This window comes from Syngnathus scovelli, chromosome 6, assembly GCF_024217435.2.
Source record: "Syngnathus scovelli strain Florida chromosome 6, RoL_Ssco_1.2, whole genome shotgun sequence".
Lineage (NCBI taxonomy): Eukaryota > Metazoa > Chordata > Actinopteri > Syngnathiformes > Syngnathidae > Syngnathus > Syngnathus scovelli.
The window spans coordinates 15,357,948-15,378,694 of record NC_090852.1 but is presented as its reverse complement, the minus strand read 5'-3'; the positions used below and the strand labels follow the sequence as shown (position 1 = coordinate 15,378,694).

The window sequence follows — 20,747 nt, the reverse complement described above, 5'->3', positions numbered from 1 at the left end:
TTCATCCAGCTCATCCCGGGGGATCCCAAGGCGTTCCCAGGCCAGCTGAGAGACATAGTCTCTCCAGCGCGTCCTGGGTCGTCCCCGGGGTCTCCTACCGGTGGGACATGCCCGGAACACCTCCCCAGGGAGGCGTCCAGGAGGCATCCTGATAAGATGCCCGAGCCACCTCATCTGGCTCCTCTCAACGTGGAGGAGTAGCGACTCTACTCCGAGTCTCTCCCGGATGACCGAGCTTCTCACCCTATCTCTAAGGGAGAGCCCGGACATCCTGCGGAGAAAACTCATTTCGGCCGCTTGTATCCGAGATCTCGTTCTTTCGGTCACGACCCATAGCTCGTGACCATAGGTGAGGGTAGGAGCGTAAATCGACCGGTAAATTGAGAGCTTTGCCTTTTGGCTCAGCTCTCTCTTCACCACAACGGACCGGTACAGGGTCCGCATTACTGCCGACGCTGCACCGATCCGCCTGTCGATCTCACGCTCCATCCTCCCCTCACTCGTGAACAAGACTCCAAGATACTTGAACTCCTCCACTTGGGGCAGGATCTCATCCCCGATCCGGAGAGGGCATTCCACCCTTTTCCGATCGAGGACCATGGACTCGGATTTGGAGGTGCTGACCCTCATCCCGACCGCTTCACACTCGGCTGCGAACCGTTCCAGCGAGAGCTGGAGATCACGGCCTGAAGAAGCCAACAGCACCACGTCATCTGCAAAAAGCAGAGACGCGATGCTGAGGTCCCCAAACCGGACCCCCTCAACGCCTCGGCTGCGCCTAGAAATTCTGTCCATAAAAATTATGAACAGAATCGGTGACAAAGGGCAGCCTTGGCGGAGTCCAACCCTCACTGGGAACGAATCCGACTTACTGCCGGAAATGCGGACCAGACTCTGGCATCGGTGATACAGGGACCGAACCGCCCTTATCAGTTGGCTCGGCACCCCGTACTCCCGAAGCACCCTCCACAGAACCTCCCGAGGGACACGGTCGAACGCCTTCTCCAAGTCCACAAAACACATGTGGACTGGTTGGGCAAACTCCCATGCACCCTCGAGGATCCTGCCGAGGGTGTAGAGCTGGTCCACTGTTCCACGGCCAGGACGAAAGCCACACTGCTCCTCCTGAATCCGAGGTTCGACCTCCCGACGGACCCTCCTCTCCAGCACCCCTGAATAGACCTTACCAGGGAGGCTGAGGAGTGTGATTCCCCTGTAATTGGAACACACCCTCCGGTCCCCCTTCTTAAAGAGGGGAACCACCACCCCAGTCTGCCAATCCAGAGGCACTGTCCCCGATGTCCACGCAACGTTGTAGAGGCGTGTCAGCCATGACAGCCCCACAACATCCAGAGCCTTTAAGAACTCTGGGCGGATCTCATCCACCCCCGGGGCCTTGCCACCGAGGAGTTTTTTAACTACCTCAGTGACTTCGACCCCAGAGATTGGAGAATCCGCCTCAGAGTCTCTAGGCCCTGCTTCCTCAATGGAAGGCGTGTAGGTGGAATTGAGGAGGTCTTCGAAGTATTCTCCCCACCGACTCACGACGTCCCGAGTCGAGGTCAGCAGCACGCCATCCCCACTGTAAACAGTGTTGACGTTGCACTGCTTCCCCCTCCTGAGACGCCGGATGGTGGACCAGAATTTCCTCGAAGCCGTCCGAAAGTCATTCGCCATGGCCTCACCGAACTCCTCCCACGCCCGGGTTTTTGCCTCAGCAACCGCCGAAGCCGCGTTCCGCTTGGCCATCCGGTACCCGTCAGCTGCCTCCGGAGTCCCGCAGGCCAAAACGGCCCGATAGGACTCCTTCTTCAGCTTGACGGCATCCCTTACCGCCGGTGTCCACCAGCGGGTTCGGGGGTTGCCGCCACGACAGGCACCAACGACCTTACGGCCACAGCTCCGGTCGGCCGCCTCAACAATGGAGGCGCGGAACATGGTCCACTCGGACTCAATGTCCCCCGCCTCCCCCGGGACGTGGGAAAAGCTCTGCCGGAGGTGGGAGTTGAAGCTCTTCCTGACAGGAGATTCTGCCAGACGTTCCCAGCAGACCCTCACAGAGCGTTTGGGTCTGCCAGGTCGGACCGGCATCTTCCCCCACCATCGGAGCCAACCCACCACCAGGTGGTGATCAGTTGACAGCTCCGCCCCTCTCTTCACCCGAGTGTCCAAAACATGCGGCCGCAAATCCGATGACACGACTACAAAGTCGATCATCGAACTGCGGCCTAGGGTGTCCTGGTGCCAAGTGCACACATGGACACCCTTATGTTTGAACATGGTGTTCATTATTGAAAATCCGTGTCGAGCACAGAAGTCCAACAATAGAACACCGCTCGGGTTCAGATCAGGGGGGCCGTTCCTCCCAATCACGCCCTTCCAGGTCTCACTGTCATTGCCCACGTGAGCATTGAAGTCACCCAGTAGAACGATAGAGTCCCCAGAAGGAGCGCTCTCCAGCACTTCCTCCAGGGACCCCAAGAAGGGTGGGTACTCTGAGCTGCTGTTTGGTGCATAGACACAAACAACAGTCAGGACCCGTCCCCCCACCCGAAGGCGGAGGGAGGCTACCCTCTCGTTCACCGGGGTAAACCCCAATGTGCAGGCGCCCAGCCGGGGGGCAATAAGTATACCCACACCTGCTCGACGCCTCTCACCGTGGGCAACTCCAGAGTGGAAGAGAGTCCAGCCCCTCTCGAGAGGGCTTGTACCGGAACCCAAACTGTGTGTGGAGGCTAGTCCGACTATATCTAGTCGGAATCTTTCTGCCTCGCACACCAGCTCGGGCTCCTTTCCAGCCAGAGAGGTGACATTCCATGTCCCAAGAGCCAGCTTCTGCAGCCGGGGATCAGACCGCCAAGGTCCCCGCCTTTGGCTGCCGCCCAGCTCACATTGCACCCGACCCCTTCGGCCCCTCCCACAGGTGGTGAGCCCATGGGAAGTTTGGTGAAATAGTTTTTAAATAATATAAATTAACTATTAAACGAATTTACTTAAATACAAATTCTAAAATTACCAAGGTGATAACCAAATCTTAATTTGATTCTTTTTTAAAGTGTTATATGTAACTGGAATTTTGTTATGAATTGGTTTTAATACATAAAAACTGACTAAAACTATAAAATAACTAGAATTTTTCTCAACTGTTCCTTAATTTGGTAAAAAATCATTTAAAATGACAAATGAAAAACAAATGAAAATTTTAAATTACAAATGAAAAACATCCAACTAATATTAACAAACATCTAAATAGGCAAATTTTGTTTTTAAAACAAAAAAAAAATCTCCAATGTTCTTCAATCTAGACTATGGTGCAAACTATTGAAGAAAAATATTCACATAAATATTTTACAATCAAATAAAAAGAGATAGTTTAAAAAAAAAAGAATAACATGCCAAAAGCAGGCATCATGTTGTTCCCATGTGCAGACGCGATTGTCACAAAGACGAGATGTTGCGAAGGAAATCCCACAAACATTCTAGGAGAAGGCAGGAGACAAACGGACAGGAAGGGAGCGCGAGCGCGTCACTGCGTGAGAGCCAGCAGGACGTCCTTTACCAGCATGGTGCCGATCACCATCTTGTCGCAGTTGAGCGTCAGCCGGGCCGCGCCGTCCTCCTGGCTGGCCACGGTGACCAGCACCAGGCTGCCGCCGCTGGCCGTCCTGCCGGCAAACCTGTGCACGGGAAACGGAGGAGCGGAAAGACCGAGCGCCGGACTGAAGTCAAAGCAGTACAGAAGTTAAAAGTGCCAAAGGCGGCAGAATGAAGAAAATGCGGAGAGTGAAGGAAATGGAATTATATGTGATTTTTTTTATACGTACAGAGTCCGGCAATTATATATTTGATAAAATTTTTCCTCCCTTACCTGCATTCCTTGTCAGAACCGCAGGGCACTCTGCTGAGGTTGGCGGCGGCCGTCACCTTCTGCACGATGGCGTGCTCGTTCCGGCACTTGGCGCCCAGCGTCAGCTTCTCCGTGATCTCGTTCATGCCCATCAGCTGACCTGTTGGATCCAAACAACGGCACACGCTGAAGATACGCGCAAAAGCAACAGTGAAGGGCGTTGTGTGCCAATCACTTACCTTGCTCTTTTTTAAATTCGTTCTCGGTCATGAAAACGGGTTTCATCAGCTCTCCCACCGGCGGCTGGATGGACACGAAGAACTTCCTGCTGTGAGTGCTGGGGTGACAAAAAAAAAATATTGGTGATTTGTTGACTTAGTCCGTTATCGGGGCTAAGTATTCTCACCACAGCTGGAAATTTGCCGCTTGTGTGGAGTCGCAGAAGTCGATACCCATCACCGCCGTGGCCGTCTCGCCCGCAGGCAGCAGCTCTGCCGACAGGAAGTGATTTTTTTGGCCGACTCCGCCCACTTACGGTAAACATCGTGCCTTCACTCACCGATCTCCGGGAACTCCTTGACCCTCATGCCGGACTGCAGCTTAACGTCCTCCATGTGGAGGTTCTTGGCGTCAGCGGCGGCGCTGTTGACAAACTGCATCTGCACCGCCACCATGTTGGCGTCGGGGCCGAACGGCTGGCGGCTGAAGCAGTACTCCACCGATAGGCCCTCGCCGGTGATGCGGTGCAGCAGTTCGTAGCTCTTTTGCGCCCCCGGTGGCGAGATGGCCTGTCGGCAAGAGGGGGTACAGATATGAGCCATTGGAACAAATATAATAAGTAAGTAAGTAAGTAAGTAAGTAAGTAAGTAAGTAAGTAAGTAAGTAAGTAAGTAAGTAAGTAAGTAAATAAATAAATAAATAAATTTAAAGATGAATACATAAATAAATTAATTAAAAATAAATGAATAAATAAATGAATAAACGAATAAATGAATAAATAATAGAAAGCTAATAAATATAATAACTAAATAAATAATAGAAAGCTAATAAATAAACAAATAAATAAGTGACTAAATAAATAAATAAAGATAAACATTTTAGGGCAAATTCCAAATCTACTTGGAAATTGCGTGCACTTACCGTGGGCGAGAGGACCGAGTCGGACAAAGACAAGCCCTCCAGGTCGGTCGCGAGACTGCTGGACAGGAAGGAGTTGACGGGCGTCACTTGAGGCGAAGGGGCCGCTTCGACTGAGGAGCCGCAAACAAAAGAAATGTCTGAAAAGGTCACATGCCAGTTGTGAAAACAAAAGAAGAGGAAAACAAAAACTTACAGTCGTCAAGGTCCAGCAGCGACATTTCTTTCTTGCTCTCTTTTGTGACGGGCTTGGGGGGAGCTTTGGATTGCACTGCCTGCGAGAAAGAAACATTTGGAGGTTCTCAAAACCAAAGAATTGTTACGTTTACATTGACTAACTTTTGATTTCACCTTTACACACGTCTGTACCTTCTTCTTGTTTTTGACATCCACCTCCGACTCGGAGTCTTCTGATTCGGACGGGCTACTTTCGGAATCGCTGTCGTCGTCTTCGTCTGACTCCGACTCGGAGTCGCTCTTCTGTTGCTTGCTTTTTCTGGCACGCTTCCTGACTTCCCCCTCACTGCTCTGCTCACTGCTGCCAACATTTCCAGGTGTTCAATCTGTCCAAAGACCAAAAGCGCAATCTCACCTTTCGCTTCTTTGTACCGGCTTCTTCAATTCTTCCTTCTTCTTCTTCTTCTTTGTGTCCTTCTCCTCTTCCTCGGAGTCGGACGCTTCTTCACTTTCTTGGCTCTCGGATCCCGAGCCGCTTTCGGCGCTGCCGCTTCCGCTGTCGGAGCCGCTGGAGTACGACTCTACGCGGGCGGAAGTCAGATAAATGTGTGACCTCACGACCTCATCGTTTCAACTAAACGTGAATTTTCTTTTTTAACTTACCGCTGTCCGCAGACTCGGTGGGCCCAGACTCGCCCTCGGAATCGGAATAGAAAGGCTTCTCGACTTTCTTCTCCTTCCTTTTCTCTCGACTGCTGCACTTGGTCCACTCGGGCACCTGGCGAGGGCAGGGGGAAAGAAAAAAAGCGTCAGGCCGGCGCCACACCGGCCCCCCCCTTTGAGACGGAAGCGGCGAGCCACAACGGCAACAGCGGCACGGCCACGCAAGCCTCGGCCTGGGGCTCGATGCAGACGGATGAAGCCGGCCGGCCCAAAGTCAGCCCTGAGTGCTTTGTGGCTTTTTTTTTTTTAATCCATTAGCAGTTCCATTCGGAGAAGTGATGTCTTTGGGAAGTCGCTCACATTGTATGAGAAAATCCATCCATCCGTTTTCACCGACTTTGGATCACCCAAGGTGCACCCAATCGATATTGTCAAATTTTTGGATCAATCAACCAAGTCATCTAAACACACTGAAGCTTCTCTCCCAAAGAGAATCACTTCTTTAATGGCAGACACTGAGGATAGAGGGAATGGAAGAAGAGGAGCTTGTCTTTAAGGGGGGGGCTGAGAGCTAGAAGCACAGAACAGCGACCACATCAGGCGAAGGCGCGGGGTGGCGGGGGGAGGAGCGGGGCATCGAGAAGCCGCTACAATGCTTCGAGAGGGCGCTAACTGACTCACGCTGGTCAACGTTGTGACTCGCTCAAGCAGAGAAAATACCTGGCAGGACTGAGGGAGGGGAGAAAACAAAGATGGGGGATGGAGGTGAGATGGGGGAGATTCAAGAGAAGAAAATTCAAAGAAAATTTAAACAGAAACATCAAGAGACAAAGCACAGGAAGGTTTCTGGATCTAGAAAAGGGGGAAACTGTGACAATGGTTAAATACAGAGACACAAATGAAGCAAAAATGTTCTTTCCACTTATGAATCAAAATAAAAGCACAGTGAAAGTACAGTGGAAACTCTACATTCGGACAAAAATATTTTATCGTCTACAATTTTTATTTTATTTTAAATATTTTTTTATATTATTTTAATGTTTTTCAATATTTTTATATTAATTTTGTTATTGATTAAATAATGCAGTACAAGAGGATTTAACAACAAGGGCACTCATAGGTTTCATCGTAGCGCTAGTTTTTTTTTTTTTTTTTTTTTAAATACTGAAACTAAATTGAGGCTTGAAGGACCTTGGATCAAATTGTCTCATTTCAAGATGGCGACACATGAAGGTGTGACGATAACAACAACGGTGTTCGGAAAAGGAGACAAAAGGGGCAAAAAAACGTCACACGCTGTGACAGAGAACAAACACGACACACCCAAAATTCAAAAGTCACACATTTCATGCAAAACAAAAAAGATGCAGAAGAGAAAAAAGTAAAAGTGGTTCATCAACGTCCTAACCCTACGTTTAATTTCAACCTTCTTGACCATCTGCTTCATTTTGATAATGATATTAATAATAAATAAAATAAAACAAACTAAAATTAAATAATGCATAAGCACTTTACTGATGGACATTTCCTCATATCTGACTTAATTGCGCAATTTTGAGTCCATCGTTGGCGAGAAGAAAGTAAAAGGAAGAAAGCTTTGAAACAAAATCGCCAAACAATAAGCGCACTCCCAAAGCCAACCTCTCGCCAGTCTCCCAGCAAGCCGATTCTCCCCTCGCCAGTAGTTATGACTTCCTCTATCTGCGGATGAGGTGAGACAAGCTTTCAGAGAGACTCCAACGCCGCCCACTTGCCAGAATATTATACCAAAAAAAAAATCTCCAGTTCCAAAGTGGAGGAGGTTTTGAAATGAACAACTAATGGTGACAAAGCGCCGCCCTCCCTCATCTTGAGATCTGCATCACGAGTAGACCACAGGTGAACAGCGTAAAGGGCAGTAAACATCTGTAAAAATGGTTAATAATAAAAAATAAAAAAATAAAGCATGACAAAATAAATCAAAGCTTGATTGCGCTCCTTCAAATGAAAATCAAGAGAGGATGTTATGCTCTTGATTTTGACAAAACAAAGTGGCGCTCAAGGTTTGATTTGCAGACATAATTGTTTATGAGGAGCCAATGGCACACGGACAGATTGAGGCAATAAAAATTGGATTTGGAAATAAAAAAAGAATTTAGAAAGTGAAATACATATTTTAGTTACAACAAAATACTTTTCAGAAGGCCAATTTTTACTAAATGTAATCATTTGCGTAGTCCTGGCGTTTCCCTTTAGTTTGAATGTATTATACTGCCCCCTCGTGGCCGCACATAGAAAGAGGCGCACAATGTAAATGTATGTTTTTAGTGAAATACTGCAGAGTGATATTTTTAAAATCACCTTTTGAAAAAAACGACTTTGAAGGCTCCACTTGATCTAAAAAAAAATAACAATCACACATCAATGTGTGTTTGTTTTGAAGAAGAATTAAGCCGTGTGCTATTGGCTCAAATATGGGGGACAAGACATCAGGTGAGGAGCGAGTGAGCTTCTGCAGAGCCAATCAAGTCCATAACTGGCCAATGGATGAGCATCACTATCGGCGTGATGTCATTCACTCGTCAGCAAGAGCCACACTCGCTGCCCTCCCGCCTCTTGGCGTATGTTACTGAATGCCACTGCACGCACAGACTCCTTCACCTCCACGTTGCGCACGGAGGGATCTGGGGCAGCTTCCGGCCAGTCGGGCAACTCCTGGTAGCCACCGGCTTTGGCGTTCAGCAGGTGGGACAGCGAGCCCAATTGGAAGTGGTCTCGATCTAGGAAAGCGGGGTCGAAATGGATGAGCAAACGACAGAAAGCCTCTTTACGTGCTCTTGAACGGCCGGGGAACCTTTAAATGGAGATTCCAGGACGGGTGCGGGCTTGAGGGCCAGGAAGAGTTTCTTGGCGTATTTGCTGAGAGCTCCGCTTTTCTCGGTGGGCACGATGAGCTGGCGGATGAAGCGCGCCCGGTCACGGATGTCGTAGTTCTGGTCGTACTTGGCCAGGTTGAGGACGTACTGAGTCAACAGTTTGGTCTGTAGGGGGCGCCAATCAGGTTTTTTTTCCCAAAAAATAAAAATAAGTTTCTTTCCCCAAAAATTACGTGCACTGTTGTCGTCGCAGTACCTGTTTAGAGTTGGTGAGATAGAGCTTGGCGGCCAGGTTGAGTATCTGCAGCTTGACGATGTCCTCCTCGTTGGTGAAGGACTTGGCCATCTTCCTCAAGACGTCCGGGGCGATCTTAGGCACGTGCTCGCAGTATTCTCCGATGAGCCAGAGAATGCTGGCCCTCGCCATGGGCACTTGGATGTTGTCCGTCAGTTTGGCCATGTGCTTGATGATGTCGCTGTGCTTCTCGGGCTGCATCTGCAGCAGCTTCTTGATCACCACCACCGACTCGGCCACCACCAGCTCTGCGAGCGCCAGACGATGGCTGCTGTTACCACGGCAACTCGGGTAACTTCAACGTACTGTACTCACCGTCTCTGTTGGACAGCAGTTGCACCAGGCCATTCAGACACGTGTCCCTCACTTCTCCGATGTTGGTGGCGCAGCGGCCGATGGCTTGGATGGTGGCGGCCACAAAGTCTTTATCCATGCTTTTGATGTACGTCTGCCGGGGCGGGGGGAGGAAAATAAAAATAGTTTAGCGTATTTGCAGTAGATGTTGGCTTTTTTAAAAGTTGCTACCTGAAACTCTCTGAGAATTGTGGAGATGTTGGTCTCGTTGGCAAGATTGGTGAGAACCTCAAGCTGCAAAAAAAAAGTCACAACTTACTATACGAGATGTCGCAGTTATGTGTTAAAATGTTTGAAAAATAACCTTGAGGACTTTTATCTGTGTTGGGTCAGTGGAGCGGATATAGAAACTCTTCAGGTAAGGTTCAAACATCCCCTGCCAGAGAGAAACAAGATGGCGTCATATTTTAGCATTCATTCATAAACAAATAACAAGCTTGTCCGTCTGACTCACCCTTCTTTTAATAGTCATCGTGGCCACGTTTTGAAGAACAACATATTGGACTTCACTGGAGTAAAACCAACGAAAGTTAGAAAAATGAGGAACGCCACTCTTGTCTAAAGTGTTGGAGCTCACCTGTGACTCCGCAGAAGACGCACCAGAGCCTTGGCGATCACGCCCACCTCTGCTTTGGGGGCAAGATGGAAGTAGAGCTGAGCCACGGCCATCACCACCTGGAGCAGAAAAATAAATCAAATGTAAATTATCACCACATATATATTTTTTAAATTATTTTTCAAATTACTCAAGCGCTAGAAAAATCTCGTGAGCAACTTGCTAGGCAACAAGCAACCGTTTCATTAGCATAACATTTCTATTGCTGATTAGCTAGCTGAAGTCAAAAGGAGTTTCACTCTCTCATGTTGACATCCGTCCGCCAAAGCTACTCATTGTGCTTAATTGGCTCATTTCCTTTTAGAGAGCGTCCTCGTCTGAGAGCCATAATGCCGGAGGCTGCTCGGACAGCTTGTCAAGATGAAAGTCTGAACAGAGGTCAAGCCTCTGGAGACTCCGCGTGGAATGATGTGCAATAATAACTTACGGCTGCGTTGCGGCTCTGCAGGAGCGGCTTGGTGTTCCTCAGCAGCAGCCGGTGGTCGGGATCCATCACGTAAGGCTTCCTTTTGGCCAAGGCGGCGGCCTCGCCCTTGTCTTTGTCCTCCTCATCTTCGTCGTTACCGTCGGAGCCGTAGAAGGTCTTGTCGCAGCCCTCCTCCAGCAGGTTCTCCTAGGTAAAAAAAAATAAATACAAATAAATATATATAAAATATATTTTAAAAAAAATACAATAAATATATATAAAATATAAATAAAAAAATTATAAAAATATATATAAAAATATATAAATATATGTATATATTTTTTTAAATATAGTGCCAGATAACAAATGTGACGATGTGGAACTCACGTTGATGTTGGGGTTGAGAAACTGCGTCCTGGCGTAACGCGTCAGCATGTTGATGATGACCACTTGGCCCCACTCCTCCACGTCAATCAGGAGGTTGCACAGTTTCCTGTAGTTCTTATGGATCAAGTCGATCCGCTCCGGGCACACCTCCTCAAAGGCCATGACCACGCTGCCTGCCACCAGCTGCCACGCCACATGTCACAAAGGTGTTTTTATTTTTTTGAATGAATGCTAACAATTTTGGGGTTGGAAAATGTGACAAGAAAAAAAGATCACCGTGGTTTTGTCAGCCAGGAGTTTTTCGATGACTTCGATCAGCTGGTCCTTCTGTTCTGGATCCAGACTGAGGACACACAAGAATCAACGGCAGACTCGGTTTGGATTTTCCAGTGAGCAAAAACGAGGACACGCACCTGTAGAGCTTAGGAATGGCGTGGGCGGCAGTTTTGCGGACGTAAGGGGACATGTCGGAAGCGGCTTCTTTGATGGCCAGCATCATGATGGGAACGATGATGGTGACTCGGATGCTGGAGAGAACTCGCAGCGCGCTGGCTCTGATTAGCTGATTGGGATCCTGTGCAGGTGGACAGAGATAAAAACGACACCGATGTTCACTCTGATAGTGTTGCGTACCTTCAAGCCTCGCTGGAAGGTGGAGATGGAAAGCAGCGCCAGGTCCTGCTGCTCCTCGGCGTAGCGCACTAAATAAACGTAGACCAGCTTCTTCACCTGCCAACGGAGTGGAAGACAAAAATAAAAAAAGCAATTATTTTCATTACCTAGCGAGGCGAAACGCAACGCGGTGATGAAAGGCATGACGAGGAGAAGAAAATTGCTATTTCCTTCAGGTGAGATAAACGCAAAGCCACAGGAGGCTGTGCAAATATGATAAGCGCAAAAAGCCGCTGCAGAAATTACACAGAGGAGAAGGCCTACCTCAATATTTTTACAGGCTACATTCTTCACCACCGCCGGGAAGAGGTCGGACGCATTCTTACCTCGAGCGATCATCTGTGGGAGGGGGGGGACACAAAAGTCACCATTTCACACGTAGCCAATTTTGACTTTTTTTTGCAAAAGTGGCTCCTGCGGTGAACCAGCGCAAGGGAATAGTGCCAATGTTATGAATATTTAAGACGTATCTTTGCCGCCGTAATTTATGCTCGGAAACACTTTTAACCAGTCTCTTGAAATGTCGCTACATTAACTGCAGTAAAGTGAGCAGAGGAAAAAAAAAAAAAAAAAAAGATTACTCACGGCCACGATGCGTTTCATGGCCTCCAGCTTGAGAGAGTCTTTGTTGCTGTCCAGCATCTCCTTCAGGTCGTCGTGCCTGAGAGAAAAGAAAAGTCTTTTTTTTTATTGCAGCTGTACGTTTTGCACGTCGGTGAGGAATCTCGAGCGCCGCCATGACACCCGCAATATGCTACACACAATTTGACTTTGCTCAACTTGGAAGAGGAATTTAATAGGACAGTCACATTTGAATTATGGTGTTAAAGTGCGGAAAAAAACTGTACAAGGCTGATTCACAGCTTTCCACAAAGCAGTTTCCACGGCAACCAGTTGTGCAGCAAAATGATGTTCAAATGCCGGACTTCCGCGGCTGGATAAAAATGGCCGCCCGAACAACTCAAGCTCATTTGTTCCAATGGCTGCTGCTGCTAATTGACTTACAAGCGCCATTTGACTTCCTGGAGTGGGCAAACAGGTTCTGATGAAAACAAAGAAACCAGAAGAGCAGTTGGAAAAATTTATGACTGATTGTTGTAATGATGGAGTGACACATGATGGTGGAGGAAGAGTGATGCTGCGTGACGGCAATTCCATTGCAGGGGGGAAAAAAAAGGATAAAATCAAATCCAGAAGCTATGTTGTGCTAATATGAAGAAAATAACAGTCAGGTTGGGTTTCTTCTCAAAGCGCTGTCAATAACTCGACACCAACTCTTGCCTCCTGGATCAACAAACGGCTGTGAATTATTTAACCCCGGCAGCACGCTTGGTCTCCGGTTACCTGAAAAAGTCACGCTCCACCTACAACGTTTGCACGACAATAGCGCCATGCTGTGCCTTTTTTTTTTTGCAGAAAAAAACAGTAAATATGAAAATGTATTTGCATGACTGAGTTGGAACATTCAAAGTATCTTAATATACAAGATACAAATGAGGGTGTTAGCTTGTTTCGCTACATGTGTTGTAGAAGCTAACATATCATTTGCATGCATAATTAATGAGCAGCTCGAACCCGCAAAAAACATAAAATGAAATTTCTGAGCTGCACCATGTCAAAACCTCAACTCAGATAAGAAAGGCCAAGTAGAAACAAGGAAAAAGGTCAAAGCGCTAGAACGGCAAAGCTCAGGTCAAGTATCGACTTTTCCGTGAAATGCTGTTGCCGTGGAAACGCGCACTAATTACGTGGGCCAAAGCGGCGGAATGTAATAAAGCTCTTTGACAGTCCAGCTGGTTTTTGATTCTGGTGAGCATCCTACCGCAAAGGTTGACTTTGGGAACTCCCATTACCGCTACCACCTTCCTCCAGTGGCGCTCGTTCCTCCTGATCTCTCCCTCCATCGCCGCCACCGCCGCTCCCTGAGCGGAGGTGGCGCAGCTCATCGGGCCTGACGGCGTTGTACCACGTCTGCTGCACGCCATCGGGGGTCAGCACCGGGCTCTTGTCCTCCTCGTGGCCTTGCACCTGACTCTGCACCGTCTTCACCATGTTTACCGCGTTCACGGGCAGCTGCAGCAGCTTCTGCATGGTGGTCATCTTTTTTTTCTTCTATGAAAACTTTGCAGGATCCTCAATGAAGCAGACAAGTGATCAAGGCTGACAGGTCCTCTCAGGTGGATTCCAAAAAGATCTAGAACGTCACGATTTTCTGTTCCAGTGAGGACATTTCACGCAGGGGATGACGCAACAAGCTTCTTCAGAAGTGCTCCACTTCCTGCGAAGAAAGACGTCTCCGTGGCGACGCGTTTATCCGAACGGGATTTCAGAGGGATCCGTTTCCGCCTGTTCCTGCTTTCCTACTCCTACCTCTGTTGCTGCTGCGTCTGGCCTAGCTGCCATCAGCCGCTCTGTAAAAAAAATACTCGTCACAGAGGGGCGTGGAGTCCATGGCGACCCCTCCCCGCTGTTCACGTGCTTGCCGTTGCAGAGCCGGCCTCTCCTTGTCGCTCAGTCATTGCAAATGCACACACACACACACACACACACACGCACACACATAGGGAACCGCGCTGATGAGGACACATCGCTACATTCGCACTGGCTCCGGCAAACATCACCTGCCTCAACAGCTTTTTTTTTTTTTTTTATCCTGTATCCCCTCATTCATTTTAACCATCGCGAAGAGAAAATGGATGGATGGATGCTTAATTCAAACAAGCCATTTTCTTCATCTAACATGACTCAGCAACGTTCTCTGCACCCCCTCCCCTCGCCAACAGAGTGAAAATGAATCCTCTTGTGATGATGTGCCAAAGCTCAGCTAGCTTTAGCAGCAAGCATCATTTTCAAAGGAGTTATGATCCATTTTGCAGGCATCCTAAATAGGGCTGCGCCTCTTGAATCGGAATATCGACTAGCAATTATGAATCTAGTCAATTGAATAATGTTGATTTTGTATTATCAAACGACAAAATATGCACGTAACATTATGACTTTGAGTGTGTATGACTTTATATGGCACGTTATCATTCATGTGTCAGCAAATTTGCTGAATATTCAAGCATTCATCCATCCCAAAAAAATGGATGGATGGATCAAGTATCGGCCGAAACTGTGCGCACACTGCACGTCGCTTGAAAGTGGCAAATCTTGGCCCAGCCTAGCCGTCAAGTCCTGGGGGGGAGAAACTTGGGGATGTCACAATTCAGCAAAATGCACAGCAGCTCACATTTTCAGAAATCTGCAGATAACAAATGCTTGCTGTGATATGGAACTCATCACTTTATCGCCAGACGAGTCACGAAAACAACAACAGAGGAACGAGCTCGCCATGTCAGCACAACTAAAACACATCGCTGTCAAAATGTTGTATGTAAAGGTCTAACAAAAGCCACAAATACAATACCAACCTACAGATGACACAACGTGGCGGACCAGCCAATGAATGACTGCGTTCCACTGCACTGCAAAACACTCCCAAGTACCCGAAAGCTTGCTCGTCAAATATTTATGTCATTTACGGTCCATAATACCAAACGGAAGAAATCTCTGCACATGTGGGGCCAAAGCCAAAAGCGAGACTGAATGCAAAAAAATCTACATTATTGTGTAAAAGACATCGCCACGTAGGCTCAGGTAAGCATCAGCAAACCAGTGATGGCAGTTAACAGAGTTCGTCACTACATCGACAAATGCAAGTTCTACCTTTACCATGCAAATTGCAAGACGTATATTAACAACACCCAAAAATGATTATCTGAAGCCAAAATCATCTGAGATTGAATTAAAATGACTAGAGGATTAGAAAACCGCTACTTTTCAAATAGCTTGTTCGTTGTATGTGAGATTTGGAAAAGGGGGGCGCTGTCCAGTAGAGATGGTGCTGAATAAAATGGAGTTGAGGCCTGCTGATGATCCCTTTTAAACTGACTTGTATTACGTCAACATTTAATACGTCTACGTAATTCTTTATTATTTTTTTCTTTGTATCTTTTTTATTTTGGACCTTCCACAGAGTCATCACAAAAACAGCGTTCGAGGGAATCAAATCACGACCAGCGACCACACAGCTAATCCGGAGATGGTGGAGGACATTGATTTGAAGCTAGCTCAATTCAGGCCAGATGTTGACATTGAAATAACCCTCAAAATCGACGTCGGCAGAACGGCTAAAGACATTTGGCTCAGAAGCAAGCACAGGTGTACCTTTTATAGTCTGAGGAAAAAATCCCGCCACTCGCCGGGTCGTGGCCATATTCGGGCTCCCCGACGCTAGAGGAGCCCCCTTTCTCGTCGTTGAAGCCCGAGCTGGCGGACATGATGCTGGCGTTTCAGTGTCTCCGACCTTCCGCCGCGACGACCGAGATTTTTTGGTGCGGGTATGCGGTTCTTACACGGCCCTTACAGGCGTACAGGCACCGTGTAATCCCTGGGAGGATGAGGTAGTTGTTATAGGGGGGCTGTGATGCGCAGGTCACGTGATAAGGGAAGGTAAGAACCCGGAAGTGCTTGGCATAGATTGCTTTTGTATTATTTTGTAAACGTCTCAGTTTTATGTCTGCGTGTTTGTGGCTGTTTATCCAACTACAAACAAAAATATAAGGATAAAACAACCGTTGTTTTTGACAAAGATAAATAAATAAAAGTAAAATATTGGACAGAGTCCCTCGAAAGATAAAAAAAAAGAATCACTTGTACTTAATTTTATATCAACCTATATTATATTCGGACTAAATAAAAATTCAATTAAAAAATATCATTTTATTATTTTTTTACTTCAATTTCATTATTCTTTCTTTTGACACTGGAATACAAGAGCAAGTTGTCTACAAGATTTGATTTCTTAGCAAATAGATGTACGCATGCGCAGTGTTGCCCGTATCGTTGTCCTGGCAACAAAAGCGCAACAATCGGCGTCTATTTGTGGGACATCTCAAATCCAGGTTAAAGGTTTTTGTAAAACCAAAAACGAAGGATGAGGAGACATAGTTCAACACTAACCGCGTATGTATTATATCCATCTGTTGAACTCTGAAACAAATTTGTCGCTAATCCTAACGTCAACTTTCTGCTTCTTTTTTTTTTGTTGCCCTTTTTGTCTTCTAGCTCCTCCCGGGCGATGAGGAGATCAACTTCGGGGATGCAGAGAATCCTTCACAGTTCCAAATACACAGGGAGCTTTGCGGGTTACCATAGCCGGAGAGGCTCCAGGATGCTGTCGGAAAGCAAAATGGGCCGCTTCGGTCATAGGAAAGCAATCCGGGTAACTTCACTGGACTCTTCATTAGGTACACCATAAGAATTAGGATTCACATTTCAAAAAGAGAATATTTCTCAATTTCCACAACGATATTAATAAAACAATTTGTAATACACACTATCACATTTTAGTAGAGAAAATTAAAATCACATGATAACTTATGATGCCAACATCTTAAAGTAAAGCACATTTCTCCTCAGCTAGCAGCTAATTTTGTGCCTCATCTTTTTCTTTGCAGGTTCTGGATGAGGAAGGCAATGATGTCACTCCTCGGCCCCTGTACGAGCCCGAGCCCAAGGACCCGCACGCCAAACCACAGAGATCCTTCTTTGAAGATTACTACTCCAGATACGATACTTCCAAATCCTCCTCGTGCTTCTATGTGCCCTCTTCCGGGTAACAAGTGCCTGCTAATTGGAGTATCATTTTATCCTTTTGATTGCATGAAAAAAAAAATATATAAAAAAAATCTACCAAAATGATCATTCAAATAAAATTCACATTTATTCATCAATATTTTCTCCATGCTTTCCAGGACATGCAGGTGGAGCAGCAGTCTTCCCAGCTTGTCAGCCAGAGTAGGCTCAAGTGCCATGGGCTATATCAAATTGGACACCAGCCAGCCTCTCGGTTGCTATTCACTCATAATTTGACATCGCGGTCGTAGAATGGCAAATGCGATTATATTCCGATATTCTTTACTCTTTTCCCAGGTTCCGTGAGGCAAACTGGGAGTCAGCAGACATCAGAGGAGATTGCTCTGGAGGAGGTGTTAAACGTTTACCTGAGCGAAACGGAGACCATCACTCTCCTGGATCTGCCCACCACCTGCATGTCCGATCAGGCTGAAGATGCGCAGGCCGTTAAGTCAGTGAAGATCTTTTATTTTATTTTATTTTAGGTTGTTGTCTTTGAAAGAGTTCCCCCCAAAAATATTTAATGAATCGTCTTTAGGCGGAGTAACGTCCTCTACATTGAGCTGTGCAACAACCGATTGGGCAACGACAAGTACGTGGAGCGAGCCATGCAGACGTTCGTCGGAGCTTCTAAAAACAAAAAACTCCAGAGCGACAAGATTGTCATGCACGATCAGGGTAAGCTTGACACTTACTCTGTTAAGTGGTCAGTTTACTTAAATTTGCTTTTTTTGACAGGCACCATGGCCACCATTTGGGAAATTTTCGACTCCTTCCAAACCGAAGATTCGAAAGCGGAGAAGGTTCCTGCGCAAAGTTTGCCGGACCTTAATAAAGATCCCAAGGAAATAGGAAGCGTCAGCAGCATCAGCACAATCGGCACAGGTAAAAAAAAATAATGTACGCTAACTAGGGAAAGTTGTTGATTTTGTCTCGCATGTCCCCAGCCAGTACCGGAAGCTCCTTGTTTGCTTTCAACATGCAAGCGGGCGACATGAAGGATGAGTCAGAGCTTCAGCTGATCTTCCAGTCGGAGACGTTCCAGAGGAACCTGCTCATCACAGAACGCTGCCTGGTCGCCAACATCTTTCAAGCAAGGCTGGCCTCTTACAGGAACCTCCCCGAGATCCAAGGTAACGTCCGACGAATGGAGATGTTTGTCTCAGTGCCATGACGAGCCAACTCTTCTAAGCACCCTCCTTCGAGACCAAGCCGGAGTCTGAGGAGCTCAACAATGAAGAAGAGAAGGAAGAAGATGAAGAGGAAGAATTGGATGAGGTGGCGGAGGAGGTGCAGGAGGTAAAAGTGGAGGAGCAGGTGAAAGAGGAGGAGCAAAAGGAGGAAGAAGAGGAGGTGCAGGCAGAAGAGGAAGAGGAGGAAGTGGTGGCTCCATCTCTGGAACTTCTCTGGACCTTCAGTTGCGAACTCACCAAAGGATGGAACATCACCTGTATGGCTTGGAACAAGCAGAACTTGGTAAGAAAGACATCCAGAACACTTTCATCGTTTGTAGCCTGCGTATTTTTTAAGTCATTGGTGTCAAACCCGAGGCCCGGGGGCCAGATACGGCCCACCCTATCATTTTATGTGGCCCACAAAGACAAATTCTTCTCTCCCTGGAAGGATCTGCTGGCAGTGGGCTATGGTGACTTCAAGCCCTGGAGAAAAGGCCTGATCTGCTGCTGGTCCATCAAGAACCTGAGCGTATGTAATTTGCATGACAGTGGCTTCTTTCCAGAACACTTGAGTCCAGTTTCTACTTGAGTGTGTTTCCAGAGTCTCATTTCAACTTTTTGTTCCTCACCTCAGCCATGTTTCTACCTCAGTCTTGTTTTTGTACCCACGTGTTGTTTCTCATCCTGTTTCTATCTTGACGTCGACATTTGCAACGCTTTTTGCAGTGGCCGGAGCGCGTCTACCACTGTCACAGCGGCATCACGGCGTTGGATTTCTCCTCCACCACGCCCGACAAGTTGGCGGTGGGGATGCACGACGGCACCGTCGCCATCTTCAGCGTGCGCAATCGAGAAAGGCGGACATTCCTCGCCAGCAGCATGTGAGGCTTTACGCCCAGATCCGCCAGTTTTGCCTTTTCGACTAAAAATAAAATAAAATCGGATCATTTAACTTAACAACTTTCTATATTTCTTCTCTCTTGTCAAGCGGTTGCAAAAAGAGACATTTTCATCCCGTGTGGAACATCACCTGGGCCAAGCAGGAGATGGGCCTTTCCGACGAGGACATCATCGAATCCGTCGTGTCTGTGTCGGAGGACGGACGTGTCCTCAAGTGGCTGCTGTGCAGCCACGGCCTGGAGGGCATAGGTAGGAGATCATGTTGATTGCTGGATTCCAGCCAAACTCAGATAATTCTTTTTTCTATCTATCATCAGGCATGCTGGAGCTGAGGAGGATCCAAGACGGCATCAAGAAAGCCGAAGGTAACAAGACCAAGAGGGAGGGTCTTTTGGTTTCCACCGCCACGGCTGGTCTTTGCTTGGATTTTCAGCCCACGGTAAATCAAACTTTTAATCCATCTTCACCGGCATGTTATGTGACTTCATCCGTCCCGCCTTCAGGATCCCACCATCTACTTGGCCGGCACTTCAGAGGGTGTCGTCCAAAAGTGCTCCGTGTCCAACCACCATCATTACCTGGCCCTTTATCGGAAGCACCTCGTGAGTCAGGCTCACCTTGCCACCGATGTTTAGGTGGCTTCTCATTTCCTTCCGCTGCCTCGACAGTGCCCTGTCAATCAAGTGCAGTGGTCGCCGTTCAGCCCTGACGTCTTCCTGAGCGGCTCGGCCGACTGGACCGTCCAGCTCTGGAAGGAGGACCACCTGACGCCGGCCATGAGCTTCACCACCATCCAGAGTCCCGTGCTGTCCGTTAGGTGGTCCCCGCTCTGGCCCTCCGTCTTTGCCTCCATCAAAAGTGAACAGCTGGAGATCTGGGACCTGAACGCTTCCATGTGAGTCTCCGTTAGATACTGGAGATGTCCGTTTGAGTCGACTTGAGCTTCTTTCATGGTGCTGGTGGAGTCTAACAAAACGTTACATCTCTCTCAGGTTGGACCCAGTCATCGTGGAGCCCGCCGCACAGGGCGTCCAATTGACCTCCGTGCTCTTCGCCAAGGGTTCAGATTGTATCCTGATCGCAGATTCGAGTGGAAATGTAAACTTCTACAAGATTAAAGACCTCAGCGTCGGGCCGGGCAAGACGGTAACGCCCATGATGTTTTTGTGGATTGTCTTTATCTCTCGCTAACTATACTTTCATTTTCTTCTTCTTCCAGGTGCCAAGTTTGGAGGAACTCGTTCACTTTCCTTCTACTACTAGTTAGTTGCTTTCACAAACAACCTAAGTGTTATCGAGATGTCCATAAATTGAGTCATATATTTCCGTTTGAGTCACATTTCTATTGGAGTCATGTTACCCGTTTCTATTCAGGTCATATTTTGTGTTTCTACTTTAGCCATGTTTTGTGATGCTAGTCGGGTCATATTTCCACCCGAGTCCAGGAATGTGTTGGCTAACGTGGTTATTCATGGATGACAGCGCTTCCATTCACTCGGACCGAGCGGCTGTTATGTCGGCTCATCGCAAACTGGCAGCAAGTGCATGCTTGCCCTCGCATTCCTCCATTTCATAAGCAGACAC

The 20,747-nt window shown here is 47.5% G+C and overlaps 2 protein-coding genes across 19 annotated transcripts; one reads left to right on the top strand and one right to left on the bottom strand.

Moving 5' to 3' along the window:
• Positions 1 to 2,993: 2,993 nt before the first annotated feature.
• Positions 2,994 to 15,768, bottom strand: LOC125971232 (AP-3 complex subunit beta-2). Of its 16 annotated transcripts, none has more exons than XM_049724295.2 (27): positions 15,619 to 15,768; positions 11,995 to 12,070; positions 11,674 to 11,748; positions 11,371 to 11,466; positions 11,151 to 11,311; positions 11,014 to 11,080; positions 10,738 to 10,920; positions 10,372 to 10,557; positions 9,906 to 10,003; positions 9,783 to 9,837; positions 9,633 to 9,704; positions 9,500 to 9,562; positions 9,290 to 9,422; positions 8,936 to 9,222; positions 8,658 to 8,844; positions 8,453 to 8,583; positions 6,506 to 6,553; positions 5,825 to 5,939; positions 5,577 to 5,742; positions 5,336 to 5,522; positions 5,181 to 5,259; positions 4,988 to 5,097; positions 4,407 to 4,635; positions 4,254 to 4,338; positions 4,087 to 4,184; positions 3,869 to 4,007; positions 2,994 to 3,719 (listed from the first exon to the last, which is right to left on the bottom strand). In XM_049724295.2, exons 1-27 carry the CDS (start codon positions 15,729 to 15,731, stop codon positions 3,527 to 3,529), a joined length of 3,432 nt encoding a protein of 1,143 aa, XP_049580252.1. In that variant the 5' UTR covers positions 15,732 to 15,768; the 3' UTR covers positions 2,994 to 3,526. The 16 variants fall into 16 exon arrangements, with proteins under 16 accessions (XP_049580252.1, XP_068507286.1, XP_049580249.1 ...); XM_068651185.1 differs by having other exon boundaries at positions 5,354 to 5,519; XM_049724292.2 differs by lacking the exon at positions 15,619 to 15,768 and adding an exon at positions 13,232 to 14,254.
• dnai4 (dynein axonemal intermediate chain 4) lies at positions 15,756 to 20,496 on the top strand. Of its 3 annotated transcripts, none has more exons than XM_068651187.1 (17): positions 15,756 to 15,903; positions 16,519 to 16,675; positions 16,911 to 17,068; positions 17,208 to 17,302; positions 17,386 to 17,539; positions 17,627 to 17,766; positions 17,827 to 17,973; positions 18,036 to 18,221; positions 18,281 to 18,564; positions 18,712 to 18,792; positions 18,990 to 19,144; positions 19,252 to 19,412; positions 19,481 to 19,602; positions 19,667 to 19,765; positions 19,832 to 20,058; positions 20,156 to 20,309; positions 20,383 to 20,496. In XM_068651187.1, exons 1-17 carry the CDS (start codon positions 15,878 to 15,880, stop codon positions 20,428 to 20,430), a joined length of 2,394 nt encoding a protein of 797 aa, XP_068507288.1. In that variant the 5' UTR covers positions 15,756 to 15,877; the 3' UTR covers positions 20,431 to 20,496. The 3 variants fall into 3 exon arrangements, with proteins under 3 accessions (XP_068507288.1, XP_068507287.1, XP_068507289.1); XM_068651186.1 differs by lacking the exon at positions 15,756 to 15,903 and adding an exon at positions 16,291 to 16,416; XM_068651188.1 differs by lacking the exon at positions 15,756 to 15,903 and having other exon boundaries at positions 16,609 to 16,700.
• The last annotated feature ends 251 nt before the right edge of the window (positions 20,497 to 20,747 follow it).

What these genes read in the sequence shown, in the direction of transcription:
- dnai4 (XM_068651186.1), top strand. Translation starts at nt 16,388, where the DNA reads ATGAGGAGACATAGTTCAACACTAACCGC. An exon ending in GGACACCAGCCAGCCTCTCG is followed by an intron (nt 17,303 to 17,385) that starts GTTGCTATTCAC and finishes CTCTTTTCCCAG; the next exon opens with GTTCCGTGAGGCAAACTGGG. An exon ending in GATTGTCATGCACGATCAGG is followed by an intron (nt 17,767 to 17,826) that starts GTAAGCTTGACA and finishes TTTTTTTGACAG; the next exon opens with GCACCATGGCCACCATTTGG.
- LOC125971232 (XM_049724292.2), bottom strand. Translation starts at nt 13,509, where the DNA reads ATGACCACCATGCAGAAGCTGCTGCAGCTGCCCGTGAACGCGGTAAAC. An exon ending in CGTCTTCTGCGGAGTCACAG is followed by an intron (nt 9,838 to 9,905) that starts GTGAGCTCCAAC and finishes GTTTTACTCCAG; the next exon opens with TGAAGTCCAATATGTTGTTC. An exon ending in GCGGCAAATTTCCAGCTGTG is followed by an intron (nt 4,185 to 4,253) that starts GTGAGAATACTT and finishes TTGTCACCCCAG; the next exon opens with CACTCACAGCAGGAAGTTCT.